The 22294-nt window shown below is 42.2% G+C and overlaps 4 protein-coding genes and 1 pseudogene across 5 annotated transcripts; 1 reads left to right on the plus strand and 4 right to left on the minus strand.

Annotated features, from left to right (window-relative positions):
- Positions 1 to 718: 718 nt before the first annotated feature.
- On the minus strand, positions 719 to 2277 carry CG15879 (uncharacterized protein). The gene is made up of 2 exons (NM_139437.2): positions 2124 to 2277; positions 719 to 1953 (listed from the first exon to the last, which is right to left on the minus strand). Exons 1-2 carry the CDS (start codon positions 2136 to 2138, stop codon positions 940 to 942), a joined length of 1029 nt encoding a protein of 342 aa, NP_647694.1. The 5' UTR covers positions 2139 to 2277; the 3' UTR covers positions 719 to 939.
- A 444-nt stretch (positions 2278 to 2721) lies between these two features.
- Positions 2722 to 4140, minus strand: CG5704 (uncharacterized protein). Of its 2 annotated transcripts, none has more exons than NM_001299983.1 (2): positions 3992 to 4140; positions 2722 to 3861 (listed from the first exon to the last, which is right to left on the minus strand). In NM_001299983.1, exons 1-2 carry the CDS (start codon positions 4013 to 4015, stop codon positions 2878 to 2880), a joined length of 1008 nt encoding a protein of 335 aa, NP_001286912.1. In that variant the 5' UTR covers positions 4016 to 4140; the 3' UTR covers positions 2722 to 2877. The 2 variants fall into 2 exon arrangements, with proteins under 2 accessions (NP_001286912.1, NP_652068.1); NM_143811.4 differs by having other exon boundaries at positions 2791 to 3861.
- Positions 4141 to 4812: 672 nt separating this feature from the next.
- CR15821 lies at positions 4813 to 5942 on the minus strand (annotated as a pseudogene).
- Positions 5943 to 6163: 221 nt separating this feature from the next.
- CG15820 (uncharacterized protein) lies at positions 6164 to 7501 on the minus strand. The gene is made up of 2 exons (NM_139439.2): positions 7306 to 7501; positions 6164 to 7150 (listed from the first exon to the last, which is right to left on the minus strand). The coding sequence occupies exons 1-2, from the start codon at positions 7309 to 7311 to the stop codon at positions 6230 to 6232; spliced, it is 927 nt and encodes a 308-aa protein (NP_647696.1). The 5' UTR covers positions 7312 to 7501; the 3' UTR covers positions 6164 to 6229.
- Positions 7502 to 19098: 11597 nt separating this feature from the next.
- CG13810 (uncharacterized protein) lies at positions 19099 to 20845 on the plus strand. The gene is made up of 3 exons (NM_139440.3): positions 19099 to 19223; positions 19292 to 19537; positions 19665 to 20845. The coding sequence occupies exons 1-3, from the start codon at positions 19151 to 19153 to the stop codon at positions 20816 to 20818; spliced, it is 1473 nt and encodes a 490-aa protein (NP_647697.2). The 5' UTR covers positions 19099 to 19150; the 3' UTR covers positions 20819 to 20845.
- Positions 20846 to 22294: the final 1449 nt, after the last annotated feature.

Consider the following 22294-nt stretch of genomic DNA (forward strand, 5'->3'; position numbering starts at 1 on the left):
TTTAAAATTCAACAACTTCCTGGGTAACAACAAAGTGTTTAAATTAATAAATGCCACTCCGGTTTCCACACCCACTTAATAATCGCATTTTCCCGCATTTCGTTACTAGGCGTCGCCCTAAAGGTAGGCAACGAAAATCCACTCCGCCTGCTGGAAAATACATTTTCAATGAAGCAGTCTACTTTTCCAATGACAAAAAAGTTTCGCTGGAATTTTTGGAATTTAATTTGCATACATTTGGTTGGCTGATTACAAGCTATAGCTCGGATTCTGAACTATTTAAGCTTGCCATACTTTTGAGTTCCATTTCAAGGACTACCTATCATTTCTATTGGCATTGGATGCTGCTTAATTTTTTTTTTTTTTGTTCCATGGCATCGATATCTGTGGCATCGACTGCGCTAATTGTTCTAATGCGCTCAAGCTGTAAGCTGCTTAAAATTGCTTAAATTGCAAGTTGAATAACAGCAGGGGGGGAGTAGGAAACTCTCTAACAAGAACCTGAATGGAGGAAATATATATTCGCATATATGCCTTCTGAGCCATTGGCGTCACTAAGGAAATAATCTACAATTACGCAGCAGTTGGAGAAATTGGCAGCGATTATTGAACACTTAGTGTAAGTAGGTAGGGGAAACAAGGTTTGCAATTTAAAGACGAGTCCTTTTAATTTAAAGACGTCAAGGATTTGCCATGCGAAAAGTTTAAAAACTTATTTGAAAGCCGCTATTTGGAGTCTTGTTTTATTGATTTCATTAGTAGTTATTAGTAGCTATACCTGAGCTGTAATACCATAGCCTTAAAAAATTGTTGAGATATATATATGTTTGTACGATTTAACGTAAACAATGCATTATATATGCTCTAGATATTCCTATGAAGCTATCTTATTAGTATATAATATTGAATTTTATACCATAGGGATTCATAAAGAATACATCACAGCTTGCTCTTAGCGTGTGTGCTCCTTTTAAAGAATCTTTCTTGCTGTCGCCGCTTTTCCTCGGCACTTAGGTGCTCCTCCTTGCCACTCAAGGACCAAGAAGTGAGTGCCGGGGGTCGGTGGTGTCGGATGAAGGGCACTATGTATCGGGCACACTCCTCGGCAGCATGAAGATGAACGTGGTGGGTACCTCCCTCCACCTCGTAGAACTCGAAGTGCGGATTGTTTTGACGTAAGATGGCAACCGCCTTCTCGGTTCTAGCTTCCACAAAATCAGACTTTGACCCTTTAATGATCAAACAGGGTATTCTCCGAATTCGCTTCACCAACGCCTCACCAAATTCGGGTTCCATTTGCAAATGGCTGTAGTATTTAACTCGTCCATCTCTGGAGAAGAAGAATCTGTCTGGATAGAGTTGCGACTTCGACACCTGCCGGTGAAGCAAGTGTTGGGCAAACTCTGGCGTCACCGAGTTGTCACTTCCTTTGGCGAGGACCTGTGTCAGCTGTGCGAGGGTGTAGGAGGGAGGCTCGTGCAGGTTTCCCTCCACCTGACGTTCCTCTTCCACCAGGTGCTTATCCAAACTGTGGTTCAAATATTTAATAACCGTTTTGGGGTCCTTTGACAAGGGCAGCAATATGTCCAGTGAGATGACCATGTCCACTGTATCTGGTGCCAAAGATGTGTAAACGAAGCTAATGATGCCACCCAATGAGTGGCCCATCAATGAGACCTTTGACCAGCCGTATTCCTTCATCACTCGAGGAATGATTAACACGTAATCGTTGACGGCGTAGTGCATTCCAGGCTGAATGTGAGCGGATCTTCCATGTCCGGGAAGATCGATGCACAACACGCCTATGTAGTCGGGAAGCAGGGGAATCAGCCGATCGAAGGTTCCCAGATTGTCCAGCCATCCGTGAATCGCCAGGATCGGTCGCTCCGTTCGATTACCATACCAACGACCGGAGATGTGACCCCAAGGTGCCGGTATTCTAACCTCCTTGAACTACAAAATAGCAATACTGGTTACTATGTTCATTAAAATCAGTATGAATTAAAGTTTTTTTTTTTACTATACACTTTCAGTTTCTGCACTGTAAACAAAATTTGCCGGTACACGGATTAAGGTTGCTTATCTTCGTATTTCGTCTATAATATTATTTCTGGCATACTCACATCGCTTAGAGACATAGTTCCCATATCGATTAGTGGTTTGCTGACCTTTGCACGTCTGTAAATTGGTCCGAAATCCAGAAATGAAGGCACCGCGTTATCTTAAGTATCTAAACACCTGCAAATAACTCGGCGATTCGGCGATTCGCACCTCTTTCGGCTACAACAGCTGATCAACGACTAATTTCTAAAATTGTTGTTTCACTTTTGAAAGCGAACGAAAGAGAAAAAACGCCGATAGAAAGAGTAGCTGTTTTTGGCGCGGAAACAAATCACCAACTATAAGAGAGCGAAGAATTTGTTTTTCAAATAGCTGATTAAAAGTATTACCAATTTTTAGCATTGTTTACATTCGCGTTTGTCTATTTAAATGTTGATATATTTTTTGTGTATTAATACGAGCTCGTTGAATACCTATTCTTTCGAAATTCGTAAAAATATTTTAAAATTGTAGCTGGCACTATGATAATAGCCAAAGTTCACTGAAAAAGCATAGCGAGGGTGGTATGGTCCCATTGTTCTTATCTCCTATTGTTATGATTTTATTTATTTGCTTACTCATTCGCCTAATGACACAGATCTCAAAAGACGATAGCCCTTTGCACTTTGATTCTTAGACTGGGTCCAGTCCACTTCCAAAATTATCTTAAGTATCAAAAACATATTGTTTAATATGATAGTTTAAATTTAATACTTGTCGTGTGTTCACGTTCTCAAACTTTAAAACCTTTACAACTAAAGTTACAGTGTATTATTATCACAACTTGCTGCGCTTTTTGTTGGTCCATGTGAAAAATCGCTTTGGTTTTCTCGATCTATCTTCCTTTCCGGCCACAGTCCAGGAGGTCATAGCAGGAGGTCTGTGATGTTGGATGAAGGGCACAATGTAACCGGCGCATTCCTCGGCGGCATGGAGATGCAGATGATGGGTGCCGTTTTCCACCTCGTAGAACTCAAAGTGCGGATTATCCTTGGCCAAAATCGATATAGCCTCGTTGTTGCGGACGGAGAGATATGGTGACAAGGAGCCCTTGATGATTAGATATGGCTTTTTAATGATCCGCCTCGCCATTTCTGCCCCCAGACTATCGTCGATATCTATGTAGTGGTAGTACTTTACTCGAATATCCCTAGTGAAATAGAACCGTTCGGGATACAGTTTCGACTTGGCCAACTGGCGGTGGAGGAGGTGCTTAGCCAGTTCGGGGGATACGGAATTAAAGCTTCCCGCAGCCAGCACCTTTCCCAATTGGTTGTGCGTGTAGGAGGGCGGCTCAATGTAATTTCCCAGCTTCTGTCGCTCAACATTCACTAGTTGTTTCTCTATACTAAGGTCCATGTAGTCTATGTCGTTTCTCAAGGGGAGCAGTATGTCCAGGGAGACGATCATATCGACGGTGTGAGGAGCAAGAGAGGCATAAATGAAGCTCAGGACTCCGCCCAGTGAGTGTCCAATGAGAGAGACCTTTGACCATCCGTACTCCTTCATGACCAGTGGAATAGTGAACACGTACTCGTACACACTGTAGTACATTCCCGGTGGCAAATGCGAGGATCTTCCATGTCCTGGCAGATCGATGCAGAGTACTCCTAGATAGTCAGGAAGCAGGGGAATGAGCCGATCGAAGGTTCCCAGGTTGTCCAGCCATCCGTGAATCGCCAAGATGGGTCGCTCGTTCCGATTTCCGTACCAACGTCCAGAAATGTGACCCCAGGGTACGGGAATCTTCACAGCTTCGAACTGAAAGATGCATAAACTGTATTAGTCACTTTTAGCAGATGGTCACACAACAGATGGTTGACTTACACTTAAGATTACAAATTAATAATTGGTGGGTAAAGGTTGTCTATTAATCTATTAATGTACTTACATCGCTCAGTGACAAAGTTCCCATTGCTCTTAATTCTCGATTTAAGTAGTACTGGTTTTTGCTTATCTTAATTTGCTCTAAATCATTTGTATTCCGTTTGATTGTCTACTCGTCTTTCTGCTTTAACATGTTGGCGCAAACTAACATATTGTATTAAGTTGGGTTTGGTATTACTCAAACTGCAAACAAAAAGAGATCTTGCTATTCTCTTAATTAACTCTTAATTAATAATTAAGAGAGCGAGATAAGATTGGGTTCTAAGTTGTATTCTCTCACGAGCTCTTATTACAACTTCCAATTACAGTGTATAAAATGCATAGAATGATCTTCGTGTTCTTAATCACATCAAGTTGTTGTTAACTATTGTTTATGTACATTAGTTTATATTTCATTTATTAAAATACAAATATCTAGAAATTCGCGAGCGCTTAAGTTGACATAACAAAAACATGAATAAGCAAGCTTTCGATGAGAGAAAAAGCTTTCGAGTGTTTCGGGGCGAATGTCAATGTGAGATCTGTTAAATTTAAATATTACTTTGTATCCTAAAAGAAGATCCAAATATTTGGATTTAGTTTATAATCCGAATTTCAAGTAGCAAATGAAATTGATACACTGGTCTGTATCAAATTTAAGTCAAAAGCATGTAATCAAAGTCATCTGCTGAAATTATGAACACCACCGCATAAACCAAAAAGCCTACAAAAGCACGTTAAGTGCTTGTAGATTGCTAACTTAAAAATACCGTCTATTTATAAACAAAGTAGCTCCGCCTTTATTACCTTTTGAAATGAAAAACGCGTAACAACAACAAAATCATTCATAAATACTGCCAAGTACTAATGACTCTAATTTTAACACTGATTATTGCACATTCTTAGATTAAACTCGCGATCGCAAGATCGGAATTTATGCTCTTGCTATTAAAACTAAATTAATTGCGATTGGATTTGACTATAACTTTCCTTGGAACAGAGTTGCTCCCATCGGTGGTCGATGGTACTGAATAAAGGGACACATGTACTTCGCACACTCCTCGGGGAATTCCAGGTGAACGTGATGGGTACCGTTTTCCACTTCGTAGAACTCAAAGTGTGGATTATCCTGGGCCAAAATGGAAACGGCTTCGTCACTGTGAGCGCCCAGAAAGGGCGACATAGATCCCTTGATAATGAGAAAGGGCTTCTTCCCAACGCCCCCGGCCATATCGGCAGCCAGTTCCGCACCAATGTCCCAGTAGTTGTAGAACTTGATCCGCCTATCTATGGATAAGTAAAACGATTCCGGATTTAGTCCTGACTCCTTCCTTGGGCCAACTCGGGTGTCACCGAATTCAGCGTGCCATTGGCGACAGCCATTCCCAATTTCGGCAGCTTGTAACTGGGTGGCTCCCGCAGAGATCCGCTCGCCAGGATCTCATCCTGCGCCATGTGCTGGTCCAGGTTTCTGCGGAAGCTTTCGAGAGCAATGTCACTGTCGAACTTCGGCATCAGCACACAGTCTATGCAAATGACCATGTCCACTGTATCGGGTGCCATTGTCGCGTAAATAAAACTGTAGAAGGCGCCCAATGAGTGTCCCATGAGCGAAACCTTCTCCCAACCAAAGTGCTTCATAATCCGCGGAATAATGAACACGTCGTTGTACACATCATATCGAATTCCCAGTGGCAGAGGCGAGGATCTTCCATGTCCTGGTAAATCGATGCAGAGCACTCCCACGTGACCGGGTAGCAGTGGAACCAGGCGATCGAAGGTGCCCAGGTTGTCCAGCCATCCGTGTAGTGCCAGGATGGGGCGTTCCGTTCGATTTCCATACCATCTTCCCGAAATGTAGCCCCAAGGAGCAGGAATTTTCAGTTCCTTGCACTGTAGGCATAATGAAATTTCTATGAAATTCTATACGGCATCTGTTCCTTACTTACTTCGGTAACTGGAAGTTGCTGCAACATGGTTTTTAGTTTATGCAGCAAACGGCGTTTCAAACGTCTTTTTGCTTTGACGATCAGTCAACGACTTCTTTAAATTTTTATGTTGCTGCTGCTTTTTGGCGCTAATGTTTACAATATCAGTAATCGAGATACGCTAAAAAAAGCTTCCCACATAAAAGCTTTTTTGATTACAAAACGCACAATATAATCTTAAAGCAGGGGAACCTAATTGTACTCTGCATCTTTCCTCAATTTCTAGTTTATTTTACTATTTCCAAATATGTGTTTCCTAAAACTTAAATAGCACATTAAAGTTTGCTGCTTCTTGGAGGTCTGTGATTTCGGATGAAGGGAACGATATAGCGGGCACACTCCTCGGCGGCATGCAGGTGGACATGATGCTTGCCGCCCTCCACTTCGTAGAACTCAAAGTTGGGATTATCATGTGACAGAATGGACATTGTTTCGTTGCATCGAGGTCCCACAAATGGTGAAAGGGATCCCTTAATTACCAGATAGGGTTTCTTCTCAATACGCCTCGCCATTTCAAGAGCAAGTCCGTTTTCAATGTCGAATATGTGATAGAACTTTACACGTCCATCTCTGGAGAAGAATACCTTTTCCGGGTACATGTTTGATTTGGCCACCTGGCGGTGGAGCATGTGATCGGCCAGGTGTTGCGGCACCGAGTTGTTGCTGTTCCTGGCGAGCGTCTCACGCAGCTTACTCAAGGTGAACGATGGCGGCTCATGTTCGGTGCCATCCGCCTGTCGCCTCTCCTCCAGCAAATAACCTTCTATGTCCTTGGTCAACTTGCTGGGATCCTCGATTCTCCGCGGCAGCAGTACATCCAATGATATAATCATATCGACTGTGCTTGGTGCCATGGCCGCGTACATGAAGCTCATCACACCTCCGAGGGAATGACCCATTAAGGAGACCTTGGACCAGCCGAACTCCTTCATCACCCTCGGTATGATGAACACATAGTCGTAGACGTTGTAGGGCACACCCGGCGGAAGCCTAGAAGATCTACCATGTCCGGGTAGGTCGATGCACAGCACGCCTATGTAGTCGGGAAGCAGGGGAATCAGCCGATCGAAGGTTCCCAGATTGTCCAGCCATCCGTGAATTGCCAAAATGGGTCTATCAGCTCGATTGCCATACCAACGGCCTGCTATGTGACCCCAAGGTGCTGGAATCATCACCTCTTCATACTGCAGGCGTTTCTAAATATATATAGAAGAAATCAATATTCAATTGAATATTCATTTTAACAGGATAAACTACATAAATTTATTGCAAAATTGATTTAAGTGCAAGAGTATGAAATATTCCACTGGCATAAGTACACACTTTTCTGCTTTTTGTTTTGATTACTTACATGCATTGCTTCCTTGTAGTTTGTTCCACCGAAAATGTAATTTTCTACTAAAATGCTTTTTTCATTCTTATTCAAACAACCGTTTCTGATCTTTGCCTTCAATGCAAAGTTCTGTTCCAGTTATTTTGACAGAGTATTATCTTTACTATCTTATATTCATATCACATCAACCGATGTGAATTACCAAAATTTGTAGCAACGACTTTCAACTGCGACGGCTTTTTAGCGACTAAATTGTTTTCGTGACAATGATCATCCCAGCAATATAAAATCTGTGAAATATATACCATAATGAGCAAAAATGAGACAGATGGTAGTGAAAAAATAAAACAGGAATTAACCCATTGTAAAAAAGGGCTACCAAACATTTTAAAAAGAATTTAAATATGTTTAAAAATATACTGTTGAATTAAATAAAAAAAATATAAACATAGCTACACTTATTGTTTTTTAAACATTTGTTGAACCTTATCTTACATAAATTGAACTTGTTATATTTTATGAAATTCCTCTTCGGCGTTCAGGTTTCGTGCTCAAATTCGCCCATAGGTATACGTGGGTTAAGGTCGAAGAGCGAAGTATATACATACTTCTGAGATTAGGGAACAACTTTGAGTGGTGTATGTAAACAAACACAATTCAACTGTGCTGTTATGTATTTGCATTTAGTTTTTTGAAATTCGGGCGATGATCCTCTTATCAGTTTCAAAATCACTACATTCTTCACCAAACCTCTTGTAGCATGACATTGCCCAGTTTGGACCACCTGATGGTCGGTCATCGACGTCCGGTCTCAATAAACTGCCGTGGGATTTTGGGAATGTGTCGATTACTACGTGACTCTCAGGTAGAATCGAGTTTTCCACTTGCCGTGTCCACATCGATGCACTCGGTTACGCCATGTTGGCCTGGAGTGGTCATGTGCCTGGTTGAAGTTCAGCTTTTTCCTCGGACTTTTTTTTTCTTAACACCAACGAGCACGTTTTTCCATTTTTCTGTAAGGGCTTTGGCGACATTTACCTGGAAAAATTCATTGGAGTGCAAAGTCTGAGATGCCTTCTTGTTTTTGTTTAAACTAATCCATGGGAGAGTAGTTCTTTGCTTTAATGCAGGACGATGTGCCTATTTCTGGTTATCCCACAACCAACTATATGTGGTACACAAAAGTAGTTATAGTTATCCTCTCCATTTCAGACGAACTTCAGGCTTCGTCCTGCCGGACTGTCACCCAAGTGTGATTCCCTTCCGCTGTCTTTCCCCTCGACTGGATGTGGTTTCTATGCAGCAATATCATCTGATTCCTGCACAAAGCACAAAATTTGCATTTGGCCGGACAATGCAAATTGTACCGAGCTTTCCCCGAAGTGAAAGTGCCATTTCACTGGCGAAATATGTGCGTGTACTGGCCTTGAATCTGAATCCATAATTTGCCTGTCAACGGCAGCAAAGCAATGTCGTTGTCGTCGTGGCCCAAAAATTGTGCGCACATAATTGAGTTCAAGCATTTGGAGGCCAATTATGATTTCCCACTTTTCACCCAATTTTCTTTTGTCCCTTGCCGCGGCTCCTTTCACATCTCAATCAAAAGGGCGCGCCAAGTCCTTTGTCCTTCGAGCTTTCTCCGCGCGGCTTTAATTGCCTCTGCCACTTAACGTATGCAAATTAAATTTAATTCTTTTTCTTTCAACCGGATCTGCTTCGGTTTTTCGGGTCACCTTAAGTGGGAAAGCAGCTCACCTTCGGTTTGATAAATATTTATGATACCCAATGATAGTTGTGCTGAACGAGGAAAAAGGGTTGCCCATTTCCCCTATATTTTCCTTTCTCCGAAAAAAAAGTAAATAAATAAATAAAGGATACACTTGAAGAATGTTTAGTCTTGCACTGCAAATATTTTGTATGCTTTCAAACTGAAGTGCTCTCTCTATACGGTTATATCATTGAAAGGGTTAGATTATCTAAATTATTATATGTAAAGATGATGGGTAGATATTGTAGCAGTGTACGGTAATGTACTATATATGATGCTTTCAACCTGTCAGCGGAGCTCCCGAACAAAAAAAAACTTGAGCCGGGTATCAGCTCCACAAAGACACCGCCGGAAGTCTTGAGCTGATACGCATGCATCTGCCGAAAAAAAAGGAGAAAAATCCAGGGAAAATGGCAGGAAAAGCGGCGGGGAAAGTCGGGCATCCCGGCTATTATGCTCTCTATGTGTTGCTATTTTGCTTTTTTAGCCAGAATTTCTTTAGACCCAAAGAGCGAGTGAGATTTAAGCCCGAACAATAGATGAACAAAAATACTCGAGTGTGTGTGGAATTGCATTAAGAAATCATTTTCGTTTTGTGGCGGTTTCCATGGAGTTTTCCCTTGGTTTTCCCTGGTTTTCACAGCTTTTGCACGGCTCTGCGGGTCTAATTCAAATGAATTATTTGAGCCAGAATGTTTCAGTCGTTGCATTTTTCTGGGTGTGCGGGCTTAACAGCATTTCTTTGGCTAATGAATTTGACTATTATACATAGCACATAAGAGCGACGGTGTTTGCATTTGCATGTGTGTATAAATAATTGTATTTCCTTTAATTATACAGCAGAGCTGCAAATTTGCATTTGAATTCACATGCAGTTTTGTCGGGTAGACTTACACGGACACACATCCAATTAACAATTAAAAATTCCACAGAATTACAAATGTAAACCGGAGTTTTCTGGCATGATATTTGATGCTGAGTTTTGAGATCCCAATCCTTGGGTGTCATAATTAAAAGAAACGGAGATTTCAGGTACGTTGTGCAAATTTGATTAAAATAACAAGAAATATAATGTAGAATACCCCAGCTCAAATGGCATGAAATTGAACTATCCATTACACAGAACTACTTAATAGGAAATCATTTAGAGATTATGAGTTCAGTATGTCATTAATCCACTTGATTACCAAGGTCACACCTCAAAGATTTATGAATTTCCCCATCCACTACCACCTACCCACCTAAGTATGCAATTTCTTGTTTTTATATTCAGTTAATCAAGTGCCCATAAGAGCCACAATCAAAAGTCAAATGGCACGTTTTTCGACTCAATGTCAATAAATTAATTAACCACAAAATTTATGATTATTACCGCAATGAGTTCGCTTTTTCTGGCGCCTCTTTTCGAGGATTTGGCCACGACTTTGTATTACTTTCGGCCTTATTCGTTTATTTGTGGCCAAATGTTTCTACTGGCGCTTAATAAATAATTCGCATAATTTATGCATTGTCATACGCTGACTAATGGCAGCAGGGAGGGGCGTGGCACTTGACAGGCGGAATAAGCGATTGTTTACATTCCGCTCGCTACGAGAACTCAATTGCCTCGCACTCAATTTGCAAGGGCGGCACAAAGGAGGATTTCATAATTCAAATCTTTCGATTTATGGCCAGCTGGTGTATTGTCCACCGGGGTTTATCGAAGCCTCGAAGGCGACTCAAATCCCGGCCAGCATTTCGCACTTGAGCCAACTCCAGCAACCGGCAATCGTAATTTACGGTTGCCCAAACCAAAAACGCACTGCACTTGTGCGTAATGCCAAAGCGAATTGTGTGCGGCGGATACTGAGAAAAAAAGTAGCTAAATTTTAAAAATATTAAATCAGTCAGAATGTTCAGAGCAAAGAATATTCAGCGCAAGGAAGTCAAGTATTCCAGTCGAGTATTCCAACCAGGATTGATCCATATATATTGTAGCTTTCTTTTTACAGTAGTTTCAAACTGCTTATAAGAAATTTAAATAAGTATTACTTTCCAAATATTTTTGCAAGTGTGAGAACTATCAAAAATGCAGGGACCCACCCATAATTCCCACCTCCCATGCGACTGTTGCCTCAACTGTGTTGTTACCGTATATCGGATCTTGTCTGGTCATAAATTTCCGTTTTTGGTTAACTCCTGCAACTGCTGCCTCTGCTACCAAATTCCGTAGGTGGCTTTACCCTACTTTTTAACCCGGAGGGGAAATACTGAGAAAATTCCGAGGGGGTTGGAGCCGAGCCATGGAGAATTGGATTCTCTGTTGGGCTTTCGAAATTATACTGGCCTCTGCACATTTTGTTGATCCCCCGTTTGTAATTGGAGATTGCAGTTGAAAAAGTTTGCCATTCAAAGTTTACTTTTTGATTCAGTTTTTAGAGCCTGGCGTTTGCCAATTTATCCGTCTGGAGTATATGTACATCTGTGTGTGTTTGTTGTCGGCTGTCTGCAACAACTTTTAACATTTTGACCAGTAATTGAACTCGACAAAATGTCACAAACACAGCTCAACTTTCAATCTAATTACAATCTCTCATTGCTAACATTGTCTTTGCCGAGAACTGAACGAAATTTCGGGGTCTATTTCGGTTTTAATTGGGGTCGAATTTGTGTGTGACAAGCTGAGAAAAGCATAAATCTTTGGCATTTCATCTGTAAAATTGCAACCAAGTCACTTAGATGTGCAAATATTTTGCCTGACCCCTTCGCTTTTGGGTCCACTTCATATTCATAGTCCTGCTGCCTAAAGATCTGGCAACTTTTCTAATTAAAAACAAATTCATGAATGCAATTTGCATGAAATTCAATTAAACTTTTTATCTACGAAGCATCTGCAGAGTGCTGTTTCGCAGTGAAAAGACTAAAGTTAAGCATACGCACTGTTGTGCCCCGGCGGCGTGTGTGATTGCGATCAAGATAATGTCCAAGTATTTTGGCCAAATTTCGAATGGGAAAGAACAAAGCAAAATGGTAAGATGAAAAAAGTAAAACAACTCGAATGAATAAATGAGCATAGCGAACGATGCCGCAAGTATTTCCAGTGAAACGTGCCACAGTGGCGGGCAAAAGTAACCGCACGTTCGCTGCATCCTTCGGATTGTTTATTTGCGTTGCATTTGCATTTACTTTTATTCCACTTTCTGGCGTTTTCTCCCCCAATTCTTGGCTCGTTGCTCTCTGTTTGCCAATGGCGATGGCCGTGTAATTTCACTCAAAAACATCAACATCAAGTGCAGCAGCACAAGAACTTTGTTTTCCCCATTCTTCCTCAGCATTTTATTTCGAATGTTCACTCGCGTCGGTTGGTTTATTTTGGTATCAATGTAAATTTTAATTTGTTTCGCAAATATTTTGCTACTCAAGCGGACTGCGGAGCAGGCGAAATACCAAACGTGAACGGAAAGGATGCTGCTCGCTAATTTGCCTGCAAAGCATGCAGCAAATTGCTGCGAGGAAATTTCTGGGAAAAAAAGTAAGAGAAAGCCAAACTGAATTTGCCAACTGAAGTGTAGTAAATACCCTTTAAATCTGAAGCCAAATGGAGCATATGTATAAAGTATTTAAGGATCACAACTTAAAAACGAAATAAGTCATGTATAAGTAAAGAAAATCATATTCCTTTACTAAACTTAAACTTAAAGCGGTATGTACATATATCAACACAATTTTTTTGCAGGATGTTAAACTTTCGATCAAACTTTATGTCTGCTTTTTATATTGCCCGTGGGAAAAGTTTTTAACTAAACTAAACCAAAAGGCGGAACGGCAGGACTTCCTTACCCCATGTATGTATTCACATAAGGGTTCACATGTGAACATGCAACAAATTCATGAACTTACACTCTCCCCCAAAAAACTTGCCTCACTTTTGATTGTCGGCGCACATTTAAGTGCAGAATGTAAACTTTTCGGCCCAACTTGATCGCAACTAAGTAAGTGGCAAGGCATTTGCACGCATGCCACAGCCACTCCTGCTCTCAACCCCTCTCATCGCTGATGTCCTGTCACTCTTCAAGCGTTTTCGCCTCTGAAAGTCCTGACAGCGAGCGCCTTTGCCCACTTTTTTAATGCCCACCTAGTTTCTGAGCTTACAGAGAAAACAATTTCATCTGAAGTAAAAGCAAACGAGAAGTACAGAACCTTTGATTAACAGCTCAAGTTACTGATCTGGATTTTGCTCAGCTATTTCTTGAGATAACATTTCTCACTTTAAGACCTTCTCCCAGTAGCAGTGTATTATTGTGTCAGTTGGACGACTTCTCCTTGGCGACAATTACAGATGTGACGATGACAGGCAGGAGGTCGTCGTCATCATCATCGGGATCCTGGCTGCTGCTGTCAGGCACGTGCCCCATGTGTGTGTGTGTGTGTGCGTGTGTAAGTGAGCTGAACTGAGGTCCTGTCCAAGGGTTTCATCGGCCAGTCTAGACAGCATCCAGCTGTGCAAAAAGTCATGCCATGTCGCTGCTGAAAATCAACAATTTCTTGGGTATTTTCCTCAATAAATGCAATTCTAATATTACCCGTACTTCAACTTTAAATTGAACAAGTAGAGCGACATGACAAAATTTCTGCTGACGAAAACTTAAATGAGCATTGTTCCTATCGCGCATCTCGTTGGACATTATTGTTCCGGGGGCTATAAAATAAATAAAATTGAAATTTTATGCAAATTACTGAAATGTTGTACGACTATGTGGAGCGGCAAAGCGGCATCGCAATATTATTGAAAGGAAGAAGGAGCCACGAGAATGAGACGGAAGCGAAACGAATATGTTTGAATCGAGGCAAGAAGTTAATTTGGGGAGTGGTAAAAAGTCCTTTGGGCGGTCTGGTAAATGAAAAAAAGTAGATAAGACATTAACTGGCACAGGAAGCGATGCCATTTTGTTGAACAGATTTTGGAAAAGTTGTGCGACTACTTTTTGATGTAACTTTAAACTTTTCAATCTGCTTAAAAAATGTATTGTTCATAGAAAGTAACTTTCCCCTTTTCCCATTTCTGCGGAGGAGCAAATATGGCAGTCATTATTGTGTACAGAAAAATACTTTGCTCACACTCCCGAAATAAAACCTCAAATATAATAATTTCCCTTCAATTTAGTTTTAATTTAATTCTGAATAATACACATCTTTGAATGTTCATTTCCGGTCAAAGACTTCTCCAACTTCTCAAATTTCCTTTGCCATCCAAGCCATCAACGTTACTTAAAATGCCAAATGAGCTTCCGTTGGGCCATCCCAAGTCTGTTCCATCTCCTTGTCGATTTTCTTGGCCGCAACTGGAGTGGCTGAGCGGAATCCCAATCCCAAAGCCAAATAGAATCCGGGCTCAGCAAATGTCCATCCATTCGACTTATTACATAATTAATAATTATAAGAGATGTACCGCTGGACGAGCGGGTAAGAGAGGCAAGGCATTTTAATAACCCATCACATCATTTGGCCCACTCAAGTTTCCACTTGGCACATGGCAATTGGATGGGTGGCTTCCCTGGGTTTCCATGGCCGTCCATGGCCAGAAATCAATGTGTGAAACGTGCTAATTGCGGCAGCTGTGCAAATGTGTGCCTGGCCATTTGATAGTTGACCATCATTTTGATGACCCACAAGGAAGGCTGGCAAAGTGTAGGAAATGGCCCTGCGGATATCTGTAATGTGTGCGTTGGCCAGGGGGGAGAAAAAAACTAATTGCCCGAAAGTGACTGAAGGAGAAAGTTTTGCATAAATGGCAGCCCGTCGTCTTGGCTTTCAACTCGAACTTCTGCTTGGCCAAAAGTACGAGAGTGAAAATGTGCTCGAGTCGTAAAAAATGGCAGTGGCGCACTCATGACTGCCGTAACACGTAATGAGATACTTCAAAATGATGTTATTGCTTTATTTATAGGGCTGCATAAAAAGTCCAGAAAAAGTGGGCAATTTGAAGCTAGGATGGGAGTATAGGTTTTTCTCCATAACCTTTTTTATGCCGACGTGAATGGCCTGTAGTTGGGTTTTTTTGTTGTTTTATCATAAACCTCCTGTCACTCTTTCGCAGCCGTTCTTGTTTATTAAACTTCAACTGTCACACACTGTGGGGCACTGAAAAAAAATATAGTATATTTACTGCAGTATTATGATCTAATAGTTAGCATGGTGATCAAGAAATAACAATCACCCTTAAGCTAAAAACAAAGGATTATAAATTCCTGTTGTGATTTAAATATTTCTTAAAGTTTCTTGCTGTGCACAAACGAAATACATGCGAATACAAAAAACACCTATCTTTGTGATGGATGCATAAATCTTATCTGCTGGCAAATAAAAGCTGCAGCCAGACGTTATTGCCGTCTCTGTTTCTTGCCCTATCCCCGTCTCTATCCTTATTTGAATTTCCCTCTCTCTCTCTCTCTCTCTCTCTCTGGCTGCCTGCTGTTCCGCGATGTCCTGGGATTGGCTAATAACTTTCATGGAACTCGTTGAACTTGAGTAATTGCGCTAGCTTCTGCTGTTTTTAGACTGACATTATTTAGATAAAAATAATTTCCAGTCATAAAATTATTCATATCCTGTTGTTTGATTAAAGGCTTCACTTCGGCGCCAAAATGAACAAAATAAACAGGGATAAAACAAGGAAGGAACGAACTGGGGTAATAATAGATGAGGTCACGTCGTTTTTACTGAACTTTACTTTTTACGTTTACTTTTTAACTGAGGCTAAAGTTTAATTAAAAACTAATATGAAAAGGGTAATTTTCCAATTCGTCAGCAGGATTAAAGGGCTTACTTAATGAGCTTCAATTCCCCTTAAGCTGGACAGCCTAGTTCCACATCAAGCTCAGCTGCTGACTCATGAAAAATTAACACACAAATCGCATGAGGCAGACATTTAAAATGCACTTTGTTGCAGCTGCATTGCATAAAATTACTGCAGAAACAAAAATGGTCAGCGATAAGAACAGCAAAGCCAGCAATGGCTGCGAAATGAAATTAAGAATCGAAAGAAAGCAACGACTTGGCTGGTACTTCAAATATAAACTATTCAATAAATTTTAAACAAAATACATTCAACGAATGTATTATGAAACATGATCATAAAATATATTCAGTTTTAAATAAAGTCCAATAATAGATAAATAGATGACTTTAATTAATATGGTGTGTGAAAAAGGTTAGTGCTACCATAAATGAGTATGTTCATATCGCTGCCCATCAAACTCTTCAAACTCCTCTTGCAATGGGTATTGGGATAATGCGTTTTCCTTGACTTGCCGCCGAATGCTTTAAAGTGCATCAATTTTAATGCAAATGCAGCAAGCAGCATTAACTCTTGTTGCACTCTTAAAAATTTACATAATTGCTGAAAGTCAGGCGAGAGGCACCGCATTCGAACCCCCTTCCCCTTGGCCCGAATGTGTGCAATGGAAATGGCAGTGGAAGGGGGTTGCTGGGAGAGCTGGGGAAAACTTTAATGAAAAACGTCCAGCACTTTGCACAATTAACGATTTTTCATGATTTCCCCCGCAGCCGACCGCTCTGCCCGCAGGCAATTTGCATAAATCAGTGCAAAGTATCTGTGACACATGGAGAGCACGGCTCGTAGGTGCTGGCTTTTGGCCACCCGGTCAAATGGGTGGATGTGGGTGGTTGGGTGGTGGGGGTGCCTCTGAAAAATGTTTACACATTTGCAAATGTCTGAAGGTCATGGGTGAAGAGAGGGGCGGAGCGGGGCGGACCCCGAGCGAGCTGTGCAACATGATTTAGGCGTTTGCCCGCTGAGTAATTGTTGTGCGGCGGTTCCGTGGCTCACTGGCGCAGCTTTAATTTAATTTATGCAACGAAAGGAGGCGCCTCCAACAGCACCACCACCAGCTTTCCCTTCCTCCGACTTGTCGAGGGCCACTAAGTGGCCGCTTCAGCGAAATTAAATGCACTTTCCCGGTTGTTGTCGTCGTCATCGCAGTTGTTGCAAGCGATGGCCACGGGGTATCGCTGGGTATTTCAGATCGCATAAATTGATATTCTAGTTAAATTGCATGAGGCAAGCCAAGCGGCAAGCGGAGGTGCCACAGAAAGCACTAAGCTTATGATATTACTCTTAAAGGTGCATTGCATTACCTTTCGAAATTCCCATAGAATGCACTTTATAGGTACTCCCTTCGTTGTGGCAAAACCACATTAAGGATCAATGTATCTATGCTTCAATAAAAGTTTATATTCTATAGTTTCCAAGAGAAATCAACTTTAACTACTTAACGGCTGAACGGAAACAATTCCAGAGTATTTAGTGGTTAAATCAATCCATCGCCATCGCTATCTCCCATGGCGGTGCTTAAATTATATTACTAGCCATCAAACGGTCGATTCTAGACCATTAGAAAATAATTTCATTTGCTATTATTTACGCTGGTTGCAGCTTGCAGCTGCCAGTGAACAGAATTTATTATTATGGCCGCACAATGTGTTTAGTTTTATGGCCCAAGACGTGAAGTGTTTATAAGGAGTAGCGGGCAGCAGACTGCATTCCCCGGACTTATTTAATGCGTAATTACAGCGCAAATCTTGTTAAGCAGTCGAAGAAGCTGGGAAAACGAATGGAAAAGCGAAAAAGCGAGATAGTTGGCCCCGAGCATTCTCGAAAAGGCAACACTTTTCCGAGGGCCAAAGGAGCAGTGCTGAGAGGCAGCTTAGTGTTTGCTTCATTGAATTCATAAGCGTCTCGAAAAGTAAATCCCAGTGAACTTTAGCGAAAATCCTTCGCCCGGATAGTGGAAAGAGTGCAGCTAGAAAAAAAAAACCCTCACATAAAAAGCTATGGGGTTAACCGAGGATTTTGCAGCTCCGGTTCCTTCTCCTCGTCCTCCTTCATGACGAGATTCCCTTCCTCTGCAGCGGACAACGGGTCGTCAAAAGTCAATTAACTGCAACACTTGCAACACAACTTCAACTAATTAGCGTGATGCAGCCCCAGGTAAAGAGGTTGGGAAGGAAGGAGAAGAGGGTGCTGCTGTATACGTACATCTTGTACATCTTGTGCATATAAAACCCCCGGGGATCCAGCAGAACACACAAAAATGTGTAGCATGCTTTTGGGCTTGTGGTAAATAAGAATGCACTTAGCGTCGGGTTTCAGATGAGCTTGCTTAGACGGGCGAATGGGTCCTTTTTTGAAGGGGAGCACCGGACTTTAGGAGATGGAAAGATGGAAAGTATGTCATGATGGGAGGAGAGGTTAATTTGGGTTAGTTGTGGCCAACAGGGAATATTATTTACCTCTGGGAAGCTGTAAGAACGAGGATAGAGAATATATTTCGGCAAAACCAATTATGCAGCCATATTGAGCAATTATGAAATGCATATAATAAATATCTCATTTACAAGATTTATCGACAACTTAATTAAGTCATTACTTGAATAAAAGTTATGATACCTCATTTAAAATAGCTATCAAAGCTAATATACTAAATCATAAAAGGATTGTTTTTGGCTTTAAATGGCTTTGTGTTTCACTACTCCCGCTCTTATCATTCCTATGCGAACCCTCGGGGATATTCGATGTTATAAATTATGTCAATAAATTGGAATGAGGAATAGAGTCATAGTGATAAGAGCACGATTAAACAAAGTGATTCAAGCAGTGCTTGAATTAATCAGGAACATATGATATTAATTTGTAGTCATCATGATTTATAACATTGTTATCGAGACCGCCGCTGACGTAGAACTTATAGATACATTTCGGACCCCCTGCTGCAGTTCAATTGTATCTGTTAGCTATATATAGCCATACTTCCCCAGCCAAAACTATAAATATTCGCTTGTGAAACTTCATTCACTCTGCTCCCATACTTTGCTGGCGTTTCTATGGCCAATCATCATCATCATCTGCATTTAATTAGGGTGTCGCTTGTTCCGAACACCTTATCTTATCCACTCCCTTGGAGACATTCCCAAGAAGATGTGCTATCGGGTATCGAGTGATGATAACCACCTGGCGGCAGTACCAAAACTTCGAATGCATCTCCATTTCGAACTCGCGTTCCGCTTGGAGTAGATGTGCTGTAAATTTCCAACCGAATGAGGCTGCCATCGATGGTGGATAACGTGTGGAAGCGTTTCATGGCCATGTTGTCACTTCCGGATTTGTTGGGTAAGACCCTTGCAGGCTCTATTACCCGAAGCTCTTATTTTCCATTTGGCCATCTGGCCACTTCCCAGTCCTCGGCTGTCTGTGGGCCAGTGGCTTCTCCTTGGGTTACTACGCCAAGTCGGCTTATGTGTACGACAACCTGTGGCCTCACTGGTACGCCCTGGTGGGCGGGTTGGTGGCCTTGGCTCTAACCCTGGGCTGGACCCTCAGAAAGCACAAGAAACAGCAGTACAGCTACGATCACTACTATATTATTTTCTATGGGCTTCTCTGCTCGTTGATGGGGAGCTGCTTCATGCTGACTAGACAGCTGGGTGAGTAATCGATGGAATTCGTTTCCCGATAAAATCAGAGAGATGTTTACGAATGTGCTAGGGTTGACATATAAAAAACAGAGACATCTGCAAACCTTTTGGTTAAGTTTTCCATTCTTGTTGCCAGCTGTTAGTTATTACTTCAGCTTCGTGGGATTGAGTGTGCAGTACTTGGCCGGATTTAGTTACGTGAGCCTGCGTTGTGATGCCTCAGGATCACGACCGTCCAGAATCGCTTTGGCCAACTCACTGTATGCCGGAGGAATGGCCACAGGATTTGTGATTTTCAACGAGATGGAACCGCAGCGTAGCGGATTGATTGCTCTGGGAATTAATCTGCTCTTACTCTGCCTGGTTTGTCTAAACGAGCTGCTGCACCATACTGGCTGCATTAACTACAAAGAATCAAGGGATTTGGTGTTTAATCTACTCAACGAGGAGAAGATGGTCTTTCTGCCGCGCCAGGCGATTTTGGCGCAGTTTGTGGACAGAACGGATTACGAACTGAAGGAAAGCCGGCAGTGGCTGGTGCTGATCCTGGGAGGATCGCTGGTGTGCCTCCAGAAGAGCTGCCTTCTCTTCTCACCCACCTACATGCAGCTAACGTGGAGCAGCACGGTGGGCTATTTGCAGCAAACCCAGCTCTATATACCCTTTGTCCTGTACTCGGCTGGCACCAGTTTTGGAGCACTGCTCCTGATGAGATACACCCCCAAGTTGGTGTACCTACTCTTCGGACTTATTCAGATAACTTCGATTGTGGCTCTGCTGTGCATCTACAGCGATGAGCAGTCGGAACACTGTTTCCTGTTCCTCTGCCTCATATACATCACAATGGGTGTGCTTTCGAGCCAGGGAATCCACTGGCTCCTGGAGTGCTCACCCTTTCTCCACACAGAGTTGGCCCTGGCCGCAGGATTCATTCTGCAACTGTGCGTTATGGAGGGCTCCAAATACGAGTCCTACGCCACGGACACATGGATTGCCCTGATAATAGTGAGTGTAATCACTCAGGGACTCACTGCCCTGGCCATTCCTGTGGTGCAGTGGCTCCAGCCGCACTCCGCCAGCCTTGTCGATGTACGCAACCGCCTGCTGGGCATCCGACGGAAGTCGCTGCCCCCGGAGCAGACCCAGTTCTGGCACACCAACCACTTTCTGGCCCACAACAAGCCCGCCAACCAGCTGGAATCCGTGCAGCTGGGCAGGAGCAGGGTCTTTCAGCAGTATCCGATCAGCGGGAGTGACACCGCGGAGAACCACAAAGGCGACAAGTTCTGATAATAAAGTGTTGCACTTTAAACCGCCAAGCGATTGTGTTTTATATATCCCAATCATTACTCAATCTCGGTAGTGCTGTCATTGGATTTGCTCTGTTATTTATATTCATCGCCAGTGTACAGTGGCATCTAAAGTCATTGTCAGATATTCTCTATTTAATACATAAACCTAAACATTTTTCGAAGAAGCAATTTCTTTACGTACCACAAATACACTTAATCCATCTGCCAACTAATTCCACCATATAATTTTGCTTTTTATAAAGCATTTTTAAGCTTCAGGCGCTCAGAAATCCATTGCTTTGTAATAAGCCGTTCTCGGAGATTATTAATTATTTATGAGTCGGGCATTATGATTTCGACAGCTCAATAGAAATAAAGTCCGTCGGAAAAAAGGCTTTGAAAGACGAACTTGTGCAGTCGGGTGGGCCAGCGACGTTAATGATTTTTATTGATTTTTAAGCAAATTAAATTGTGCGTAAACCGCAAACTGAATTTATCATAAAGTCGCTTTATCAGCCCTCTTCCTCCGCTGCGGCTTCTTCGCTCTGCATTTTTATTGCCGAAACATTAAACATTTATATCCGCTATCAATTCCGTAACGACGGAAAGAGCGTAATCGCATCTCGACTGTTGCCGGCTGAAATTTTCCGGTTCTACCTAATTTAATTTTCGTAGAGAATCGAACCGGAGCCCAAGAACCGGAGCGGAGCAACGTGCATTGGCAATAAAAGCGTTAAATTTGTTTATTTTTCCCAGCCTCGCAAGTCCGCCGGGTATTCTGCCTCCCCGCAGGCTTCACCGCCTACCCACCCAGCTATCCAGCTATCCAGCCAGTGGGTTTTCGATTCGATTTCCCTGTTTTTCCATCCATCCGCTCCAATGTTTAGAGTGCGGCATACCTTCCGGACCCGCTGGAAATCCGCCCACACGAAGGATGTCCATACCCATATATACGTATGTACACCATATAACCTCCGCTCCGGGCGGCGCTCCACGTTCCTTTGTTTTTGCTTTAGCATTGTTTTTAAGTGGATGCCGGCACCTCCTTTGTTCCTGGTGCATTGGTTCGGGGAAAAGTGGGAGCCACCGGCAGTTCCGATGCCCTTATCACTAATGAAGTGGCCAATGAACTGTAGCCCCAAAGATTAAAGCGAAATTAAATGGCCAGCCGAAAATTGATTGATCGAAAAAGGTGCGCAACCCAAACAAGAACACAGAACACCACCGGTGAGGAAAATAAATGAGAGAAATTATTTAAACCGATTTAGGTTGCGGTTTGCCGTATTCCAATATGTTGTGCGGTCAGGGGTTAAGAGCGATAAAAAGTGTGTGTATCTCACCACACACTCCAAAAGAATTACGTTTTAAATTGGCTTAAATTCACGGCAGATGCCACAAACTTTTTCAGTCAAGTAGTATTTCCAAATAGGGAGGAGGATGCTTCCATTTTATCATATTTGTGATTATGTGGTGG

This window comes from Drosophila melanogaster, chromosome 3L, assembly GCF_000001215.4.
Source record: "Drosophila melanogaster chromosome 3L".
NCBI classification, from domain to species: Eukaryota; Metazoa; Arthropoda; class Insecta; order Diptera; family Drosophilidae; genus Drosophila; species Drosophila melanogaster.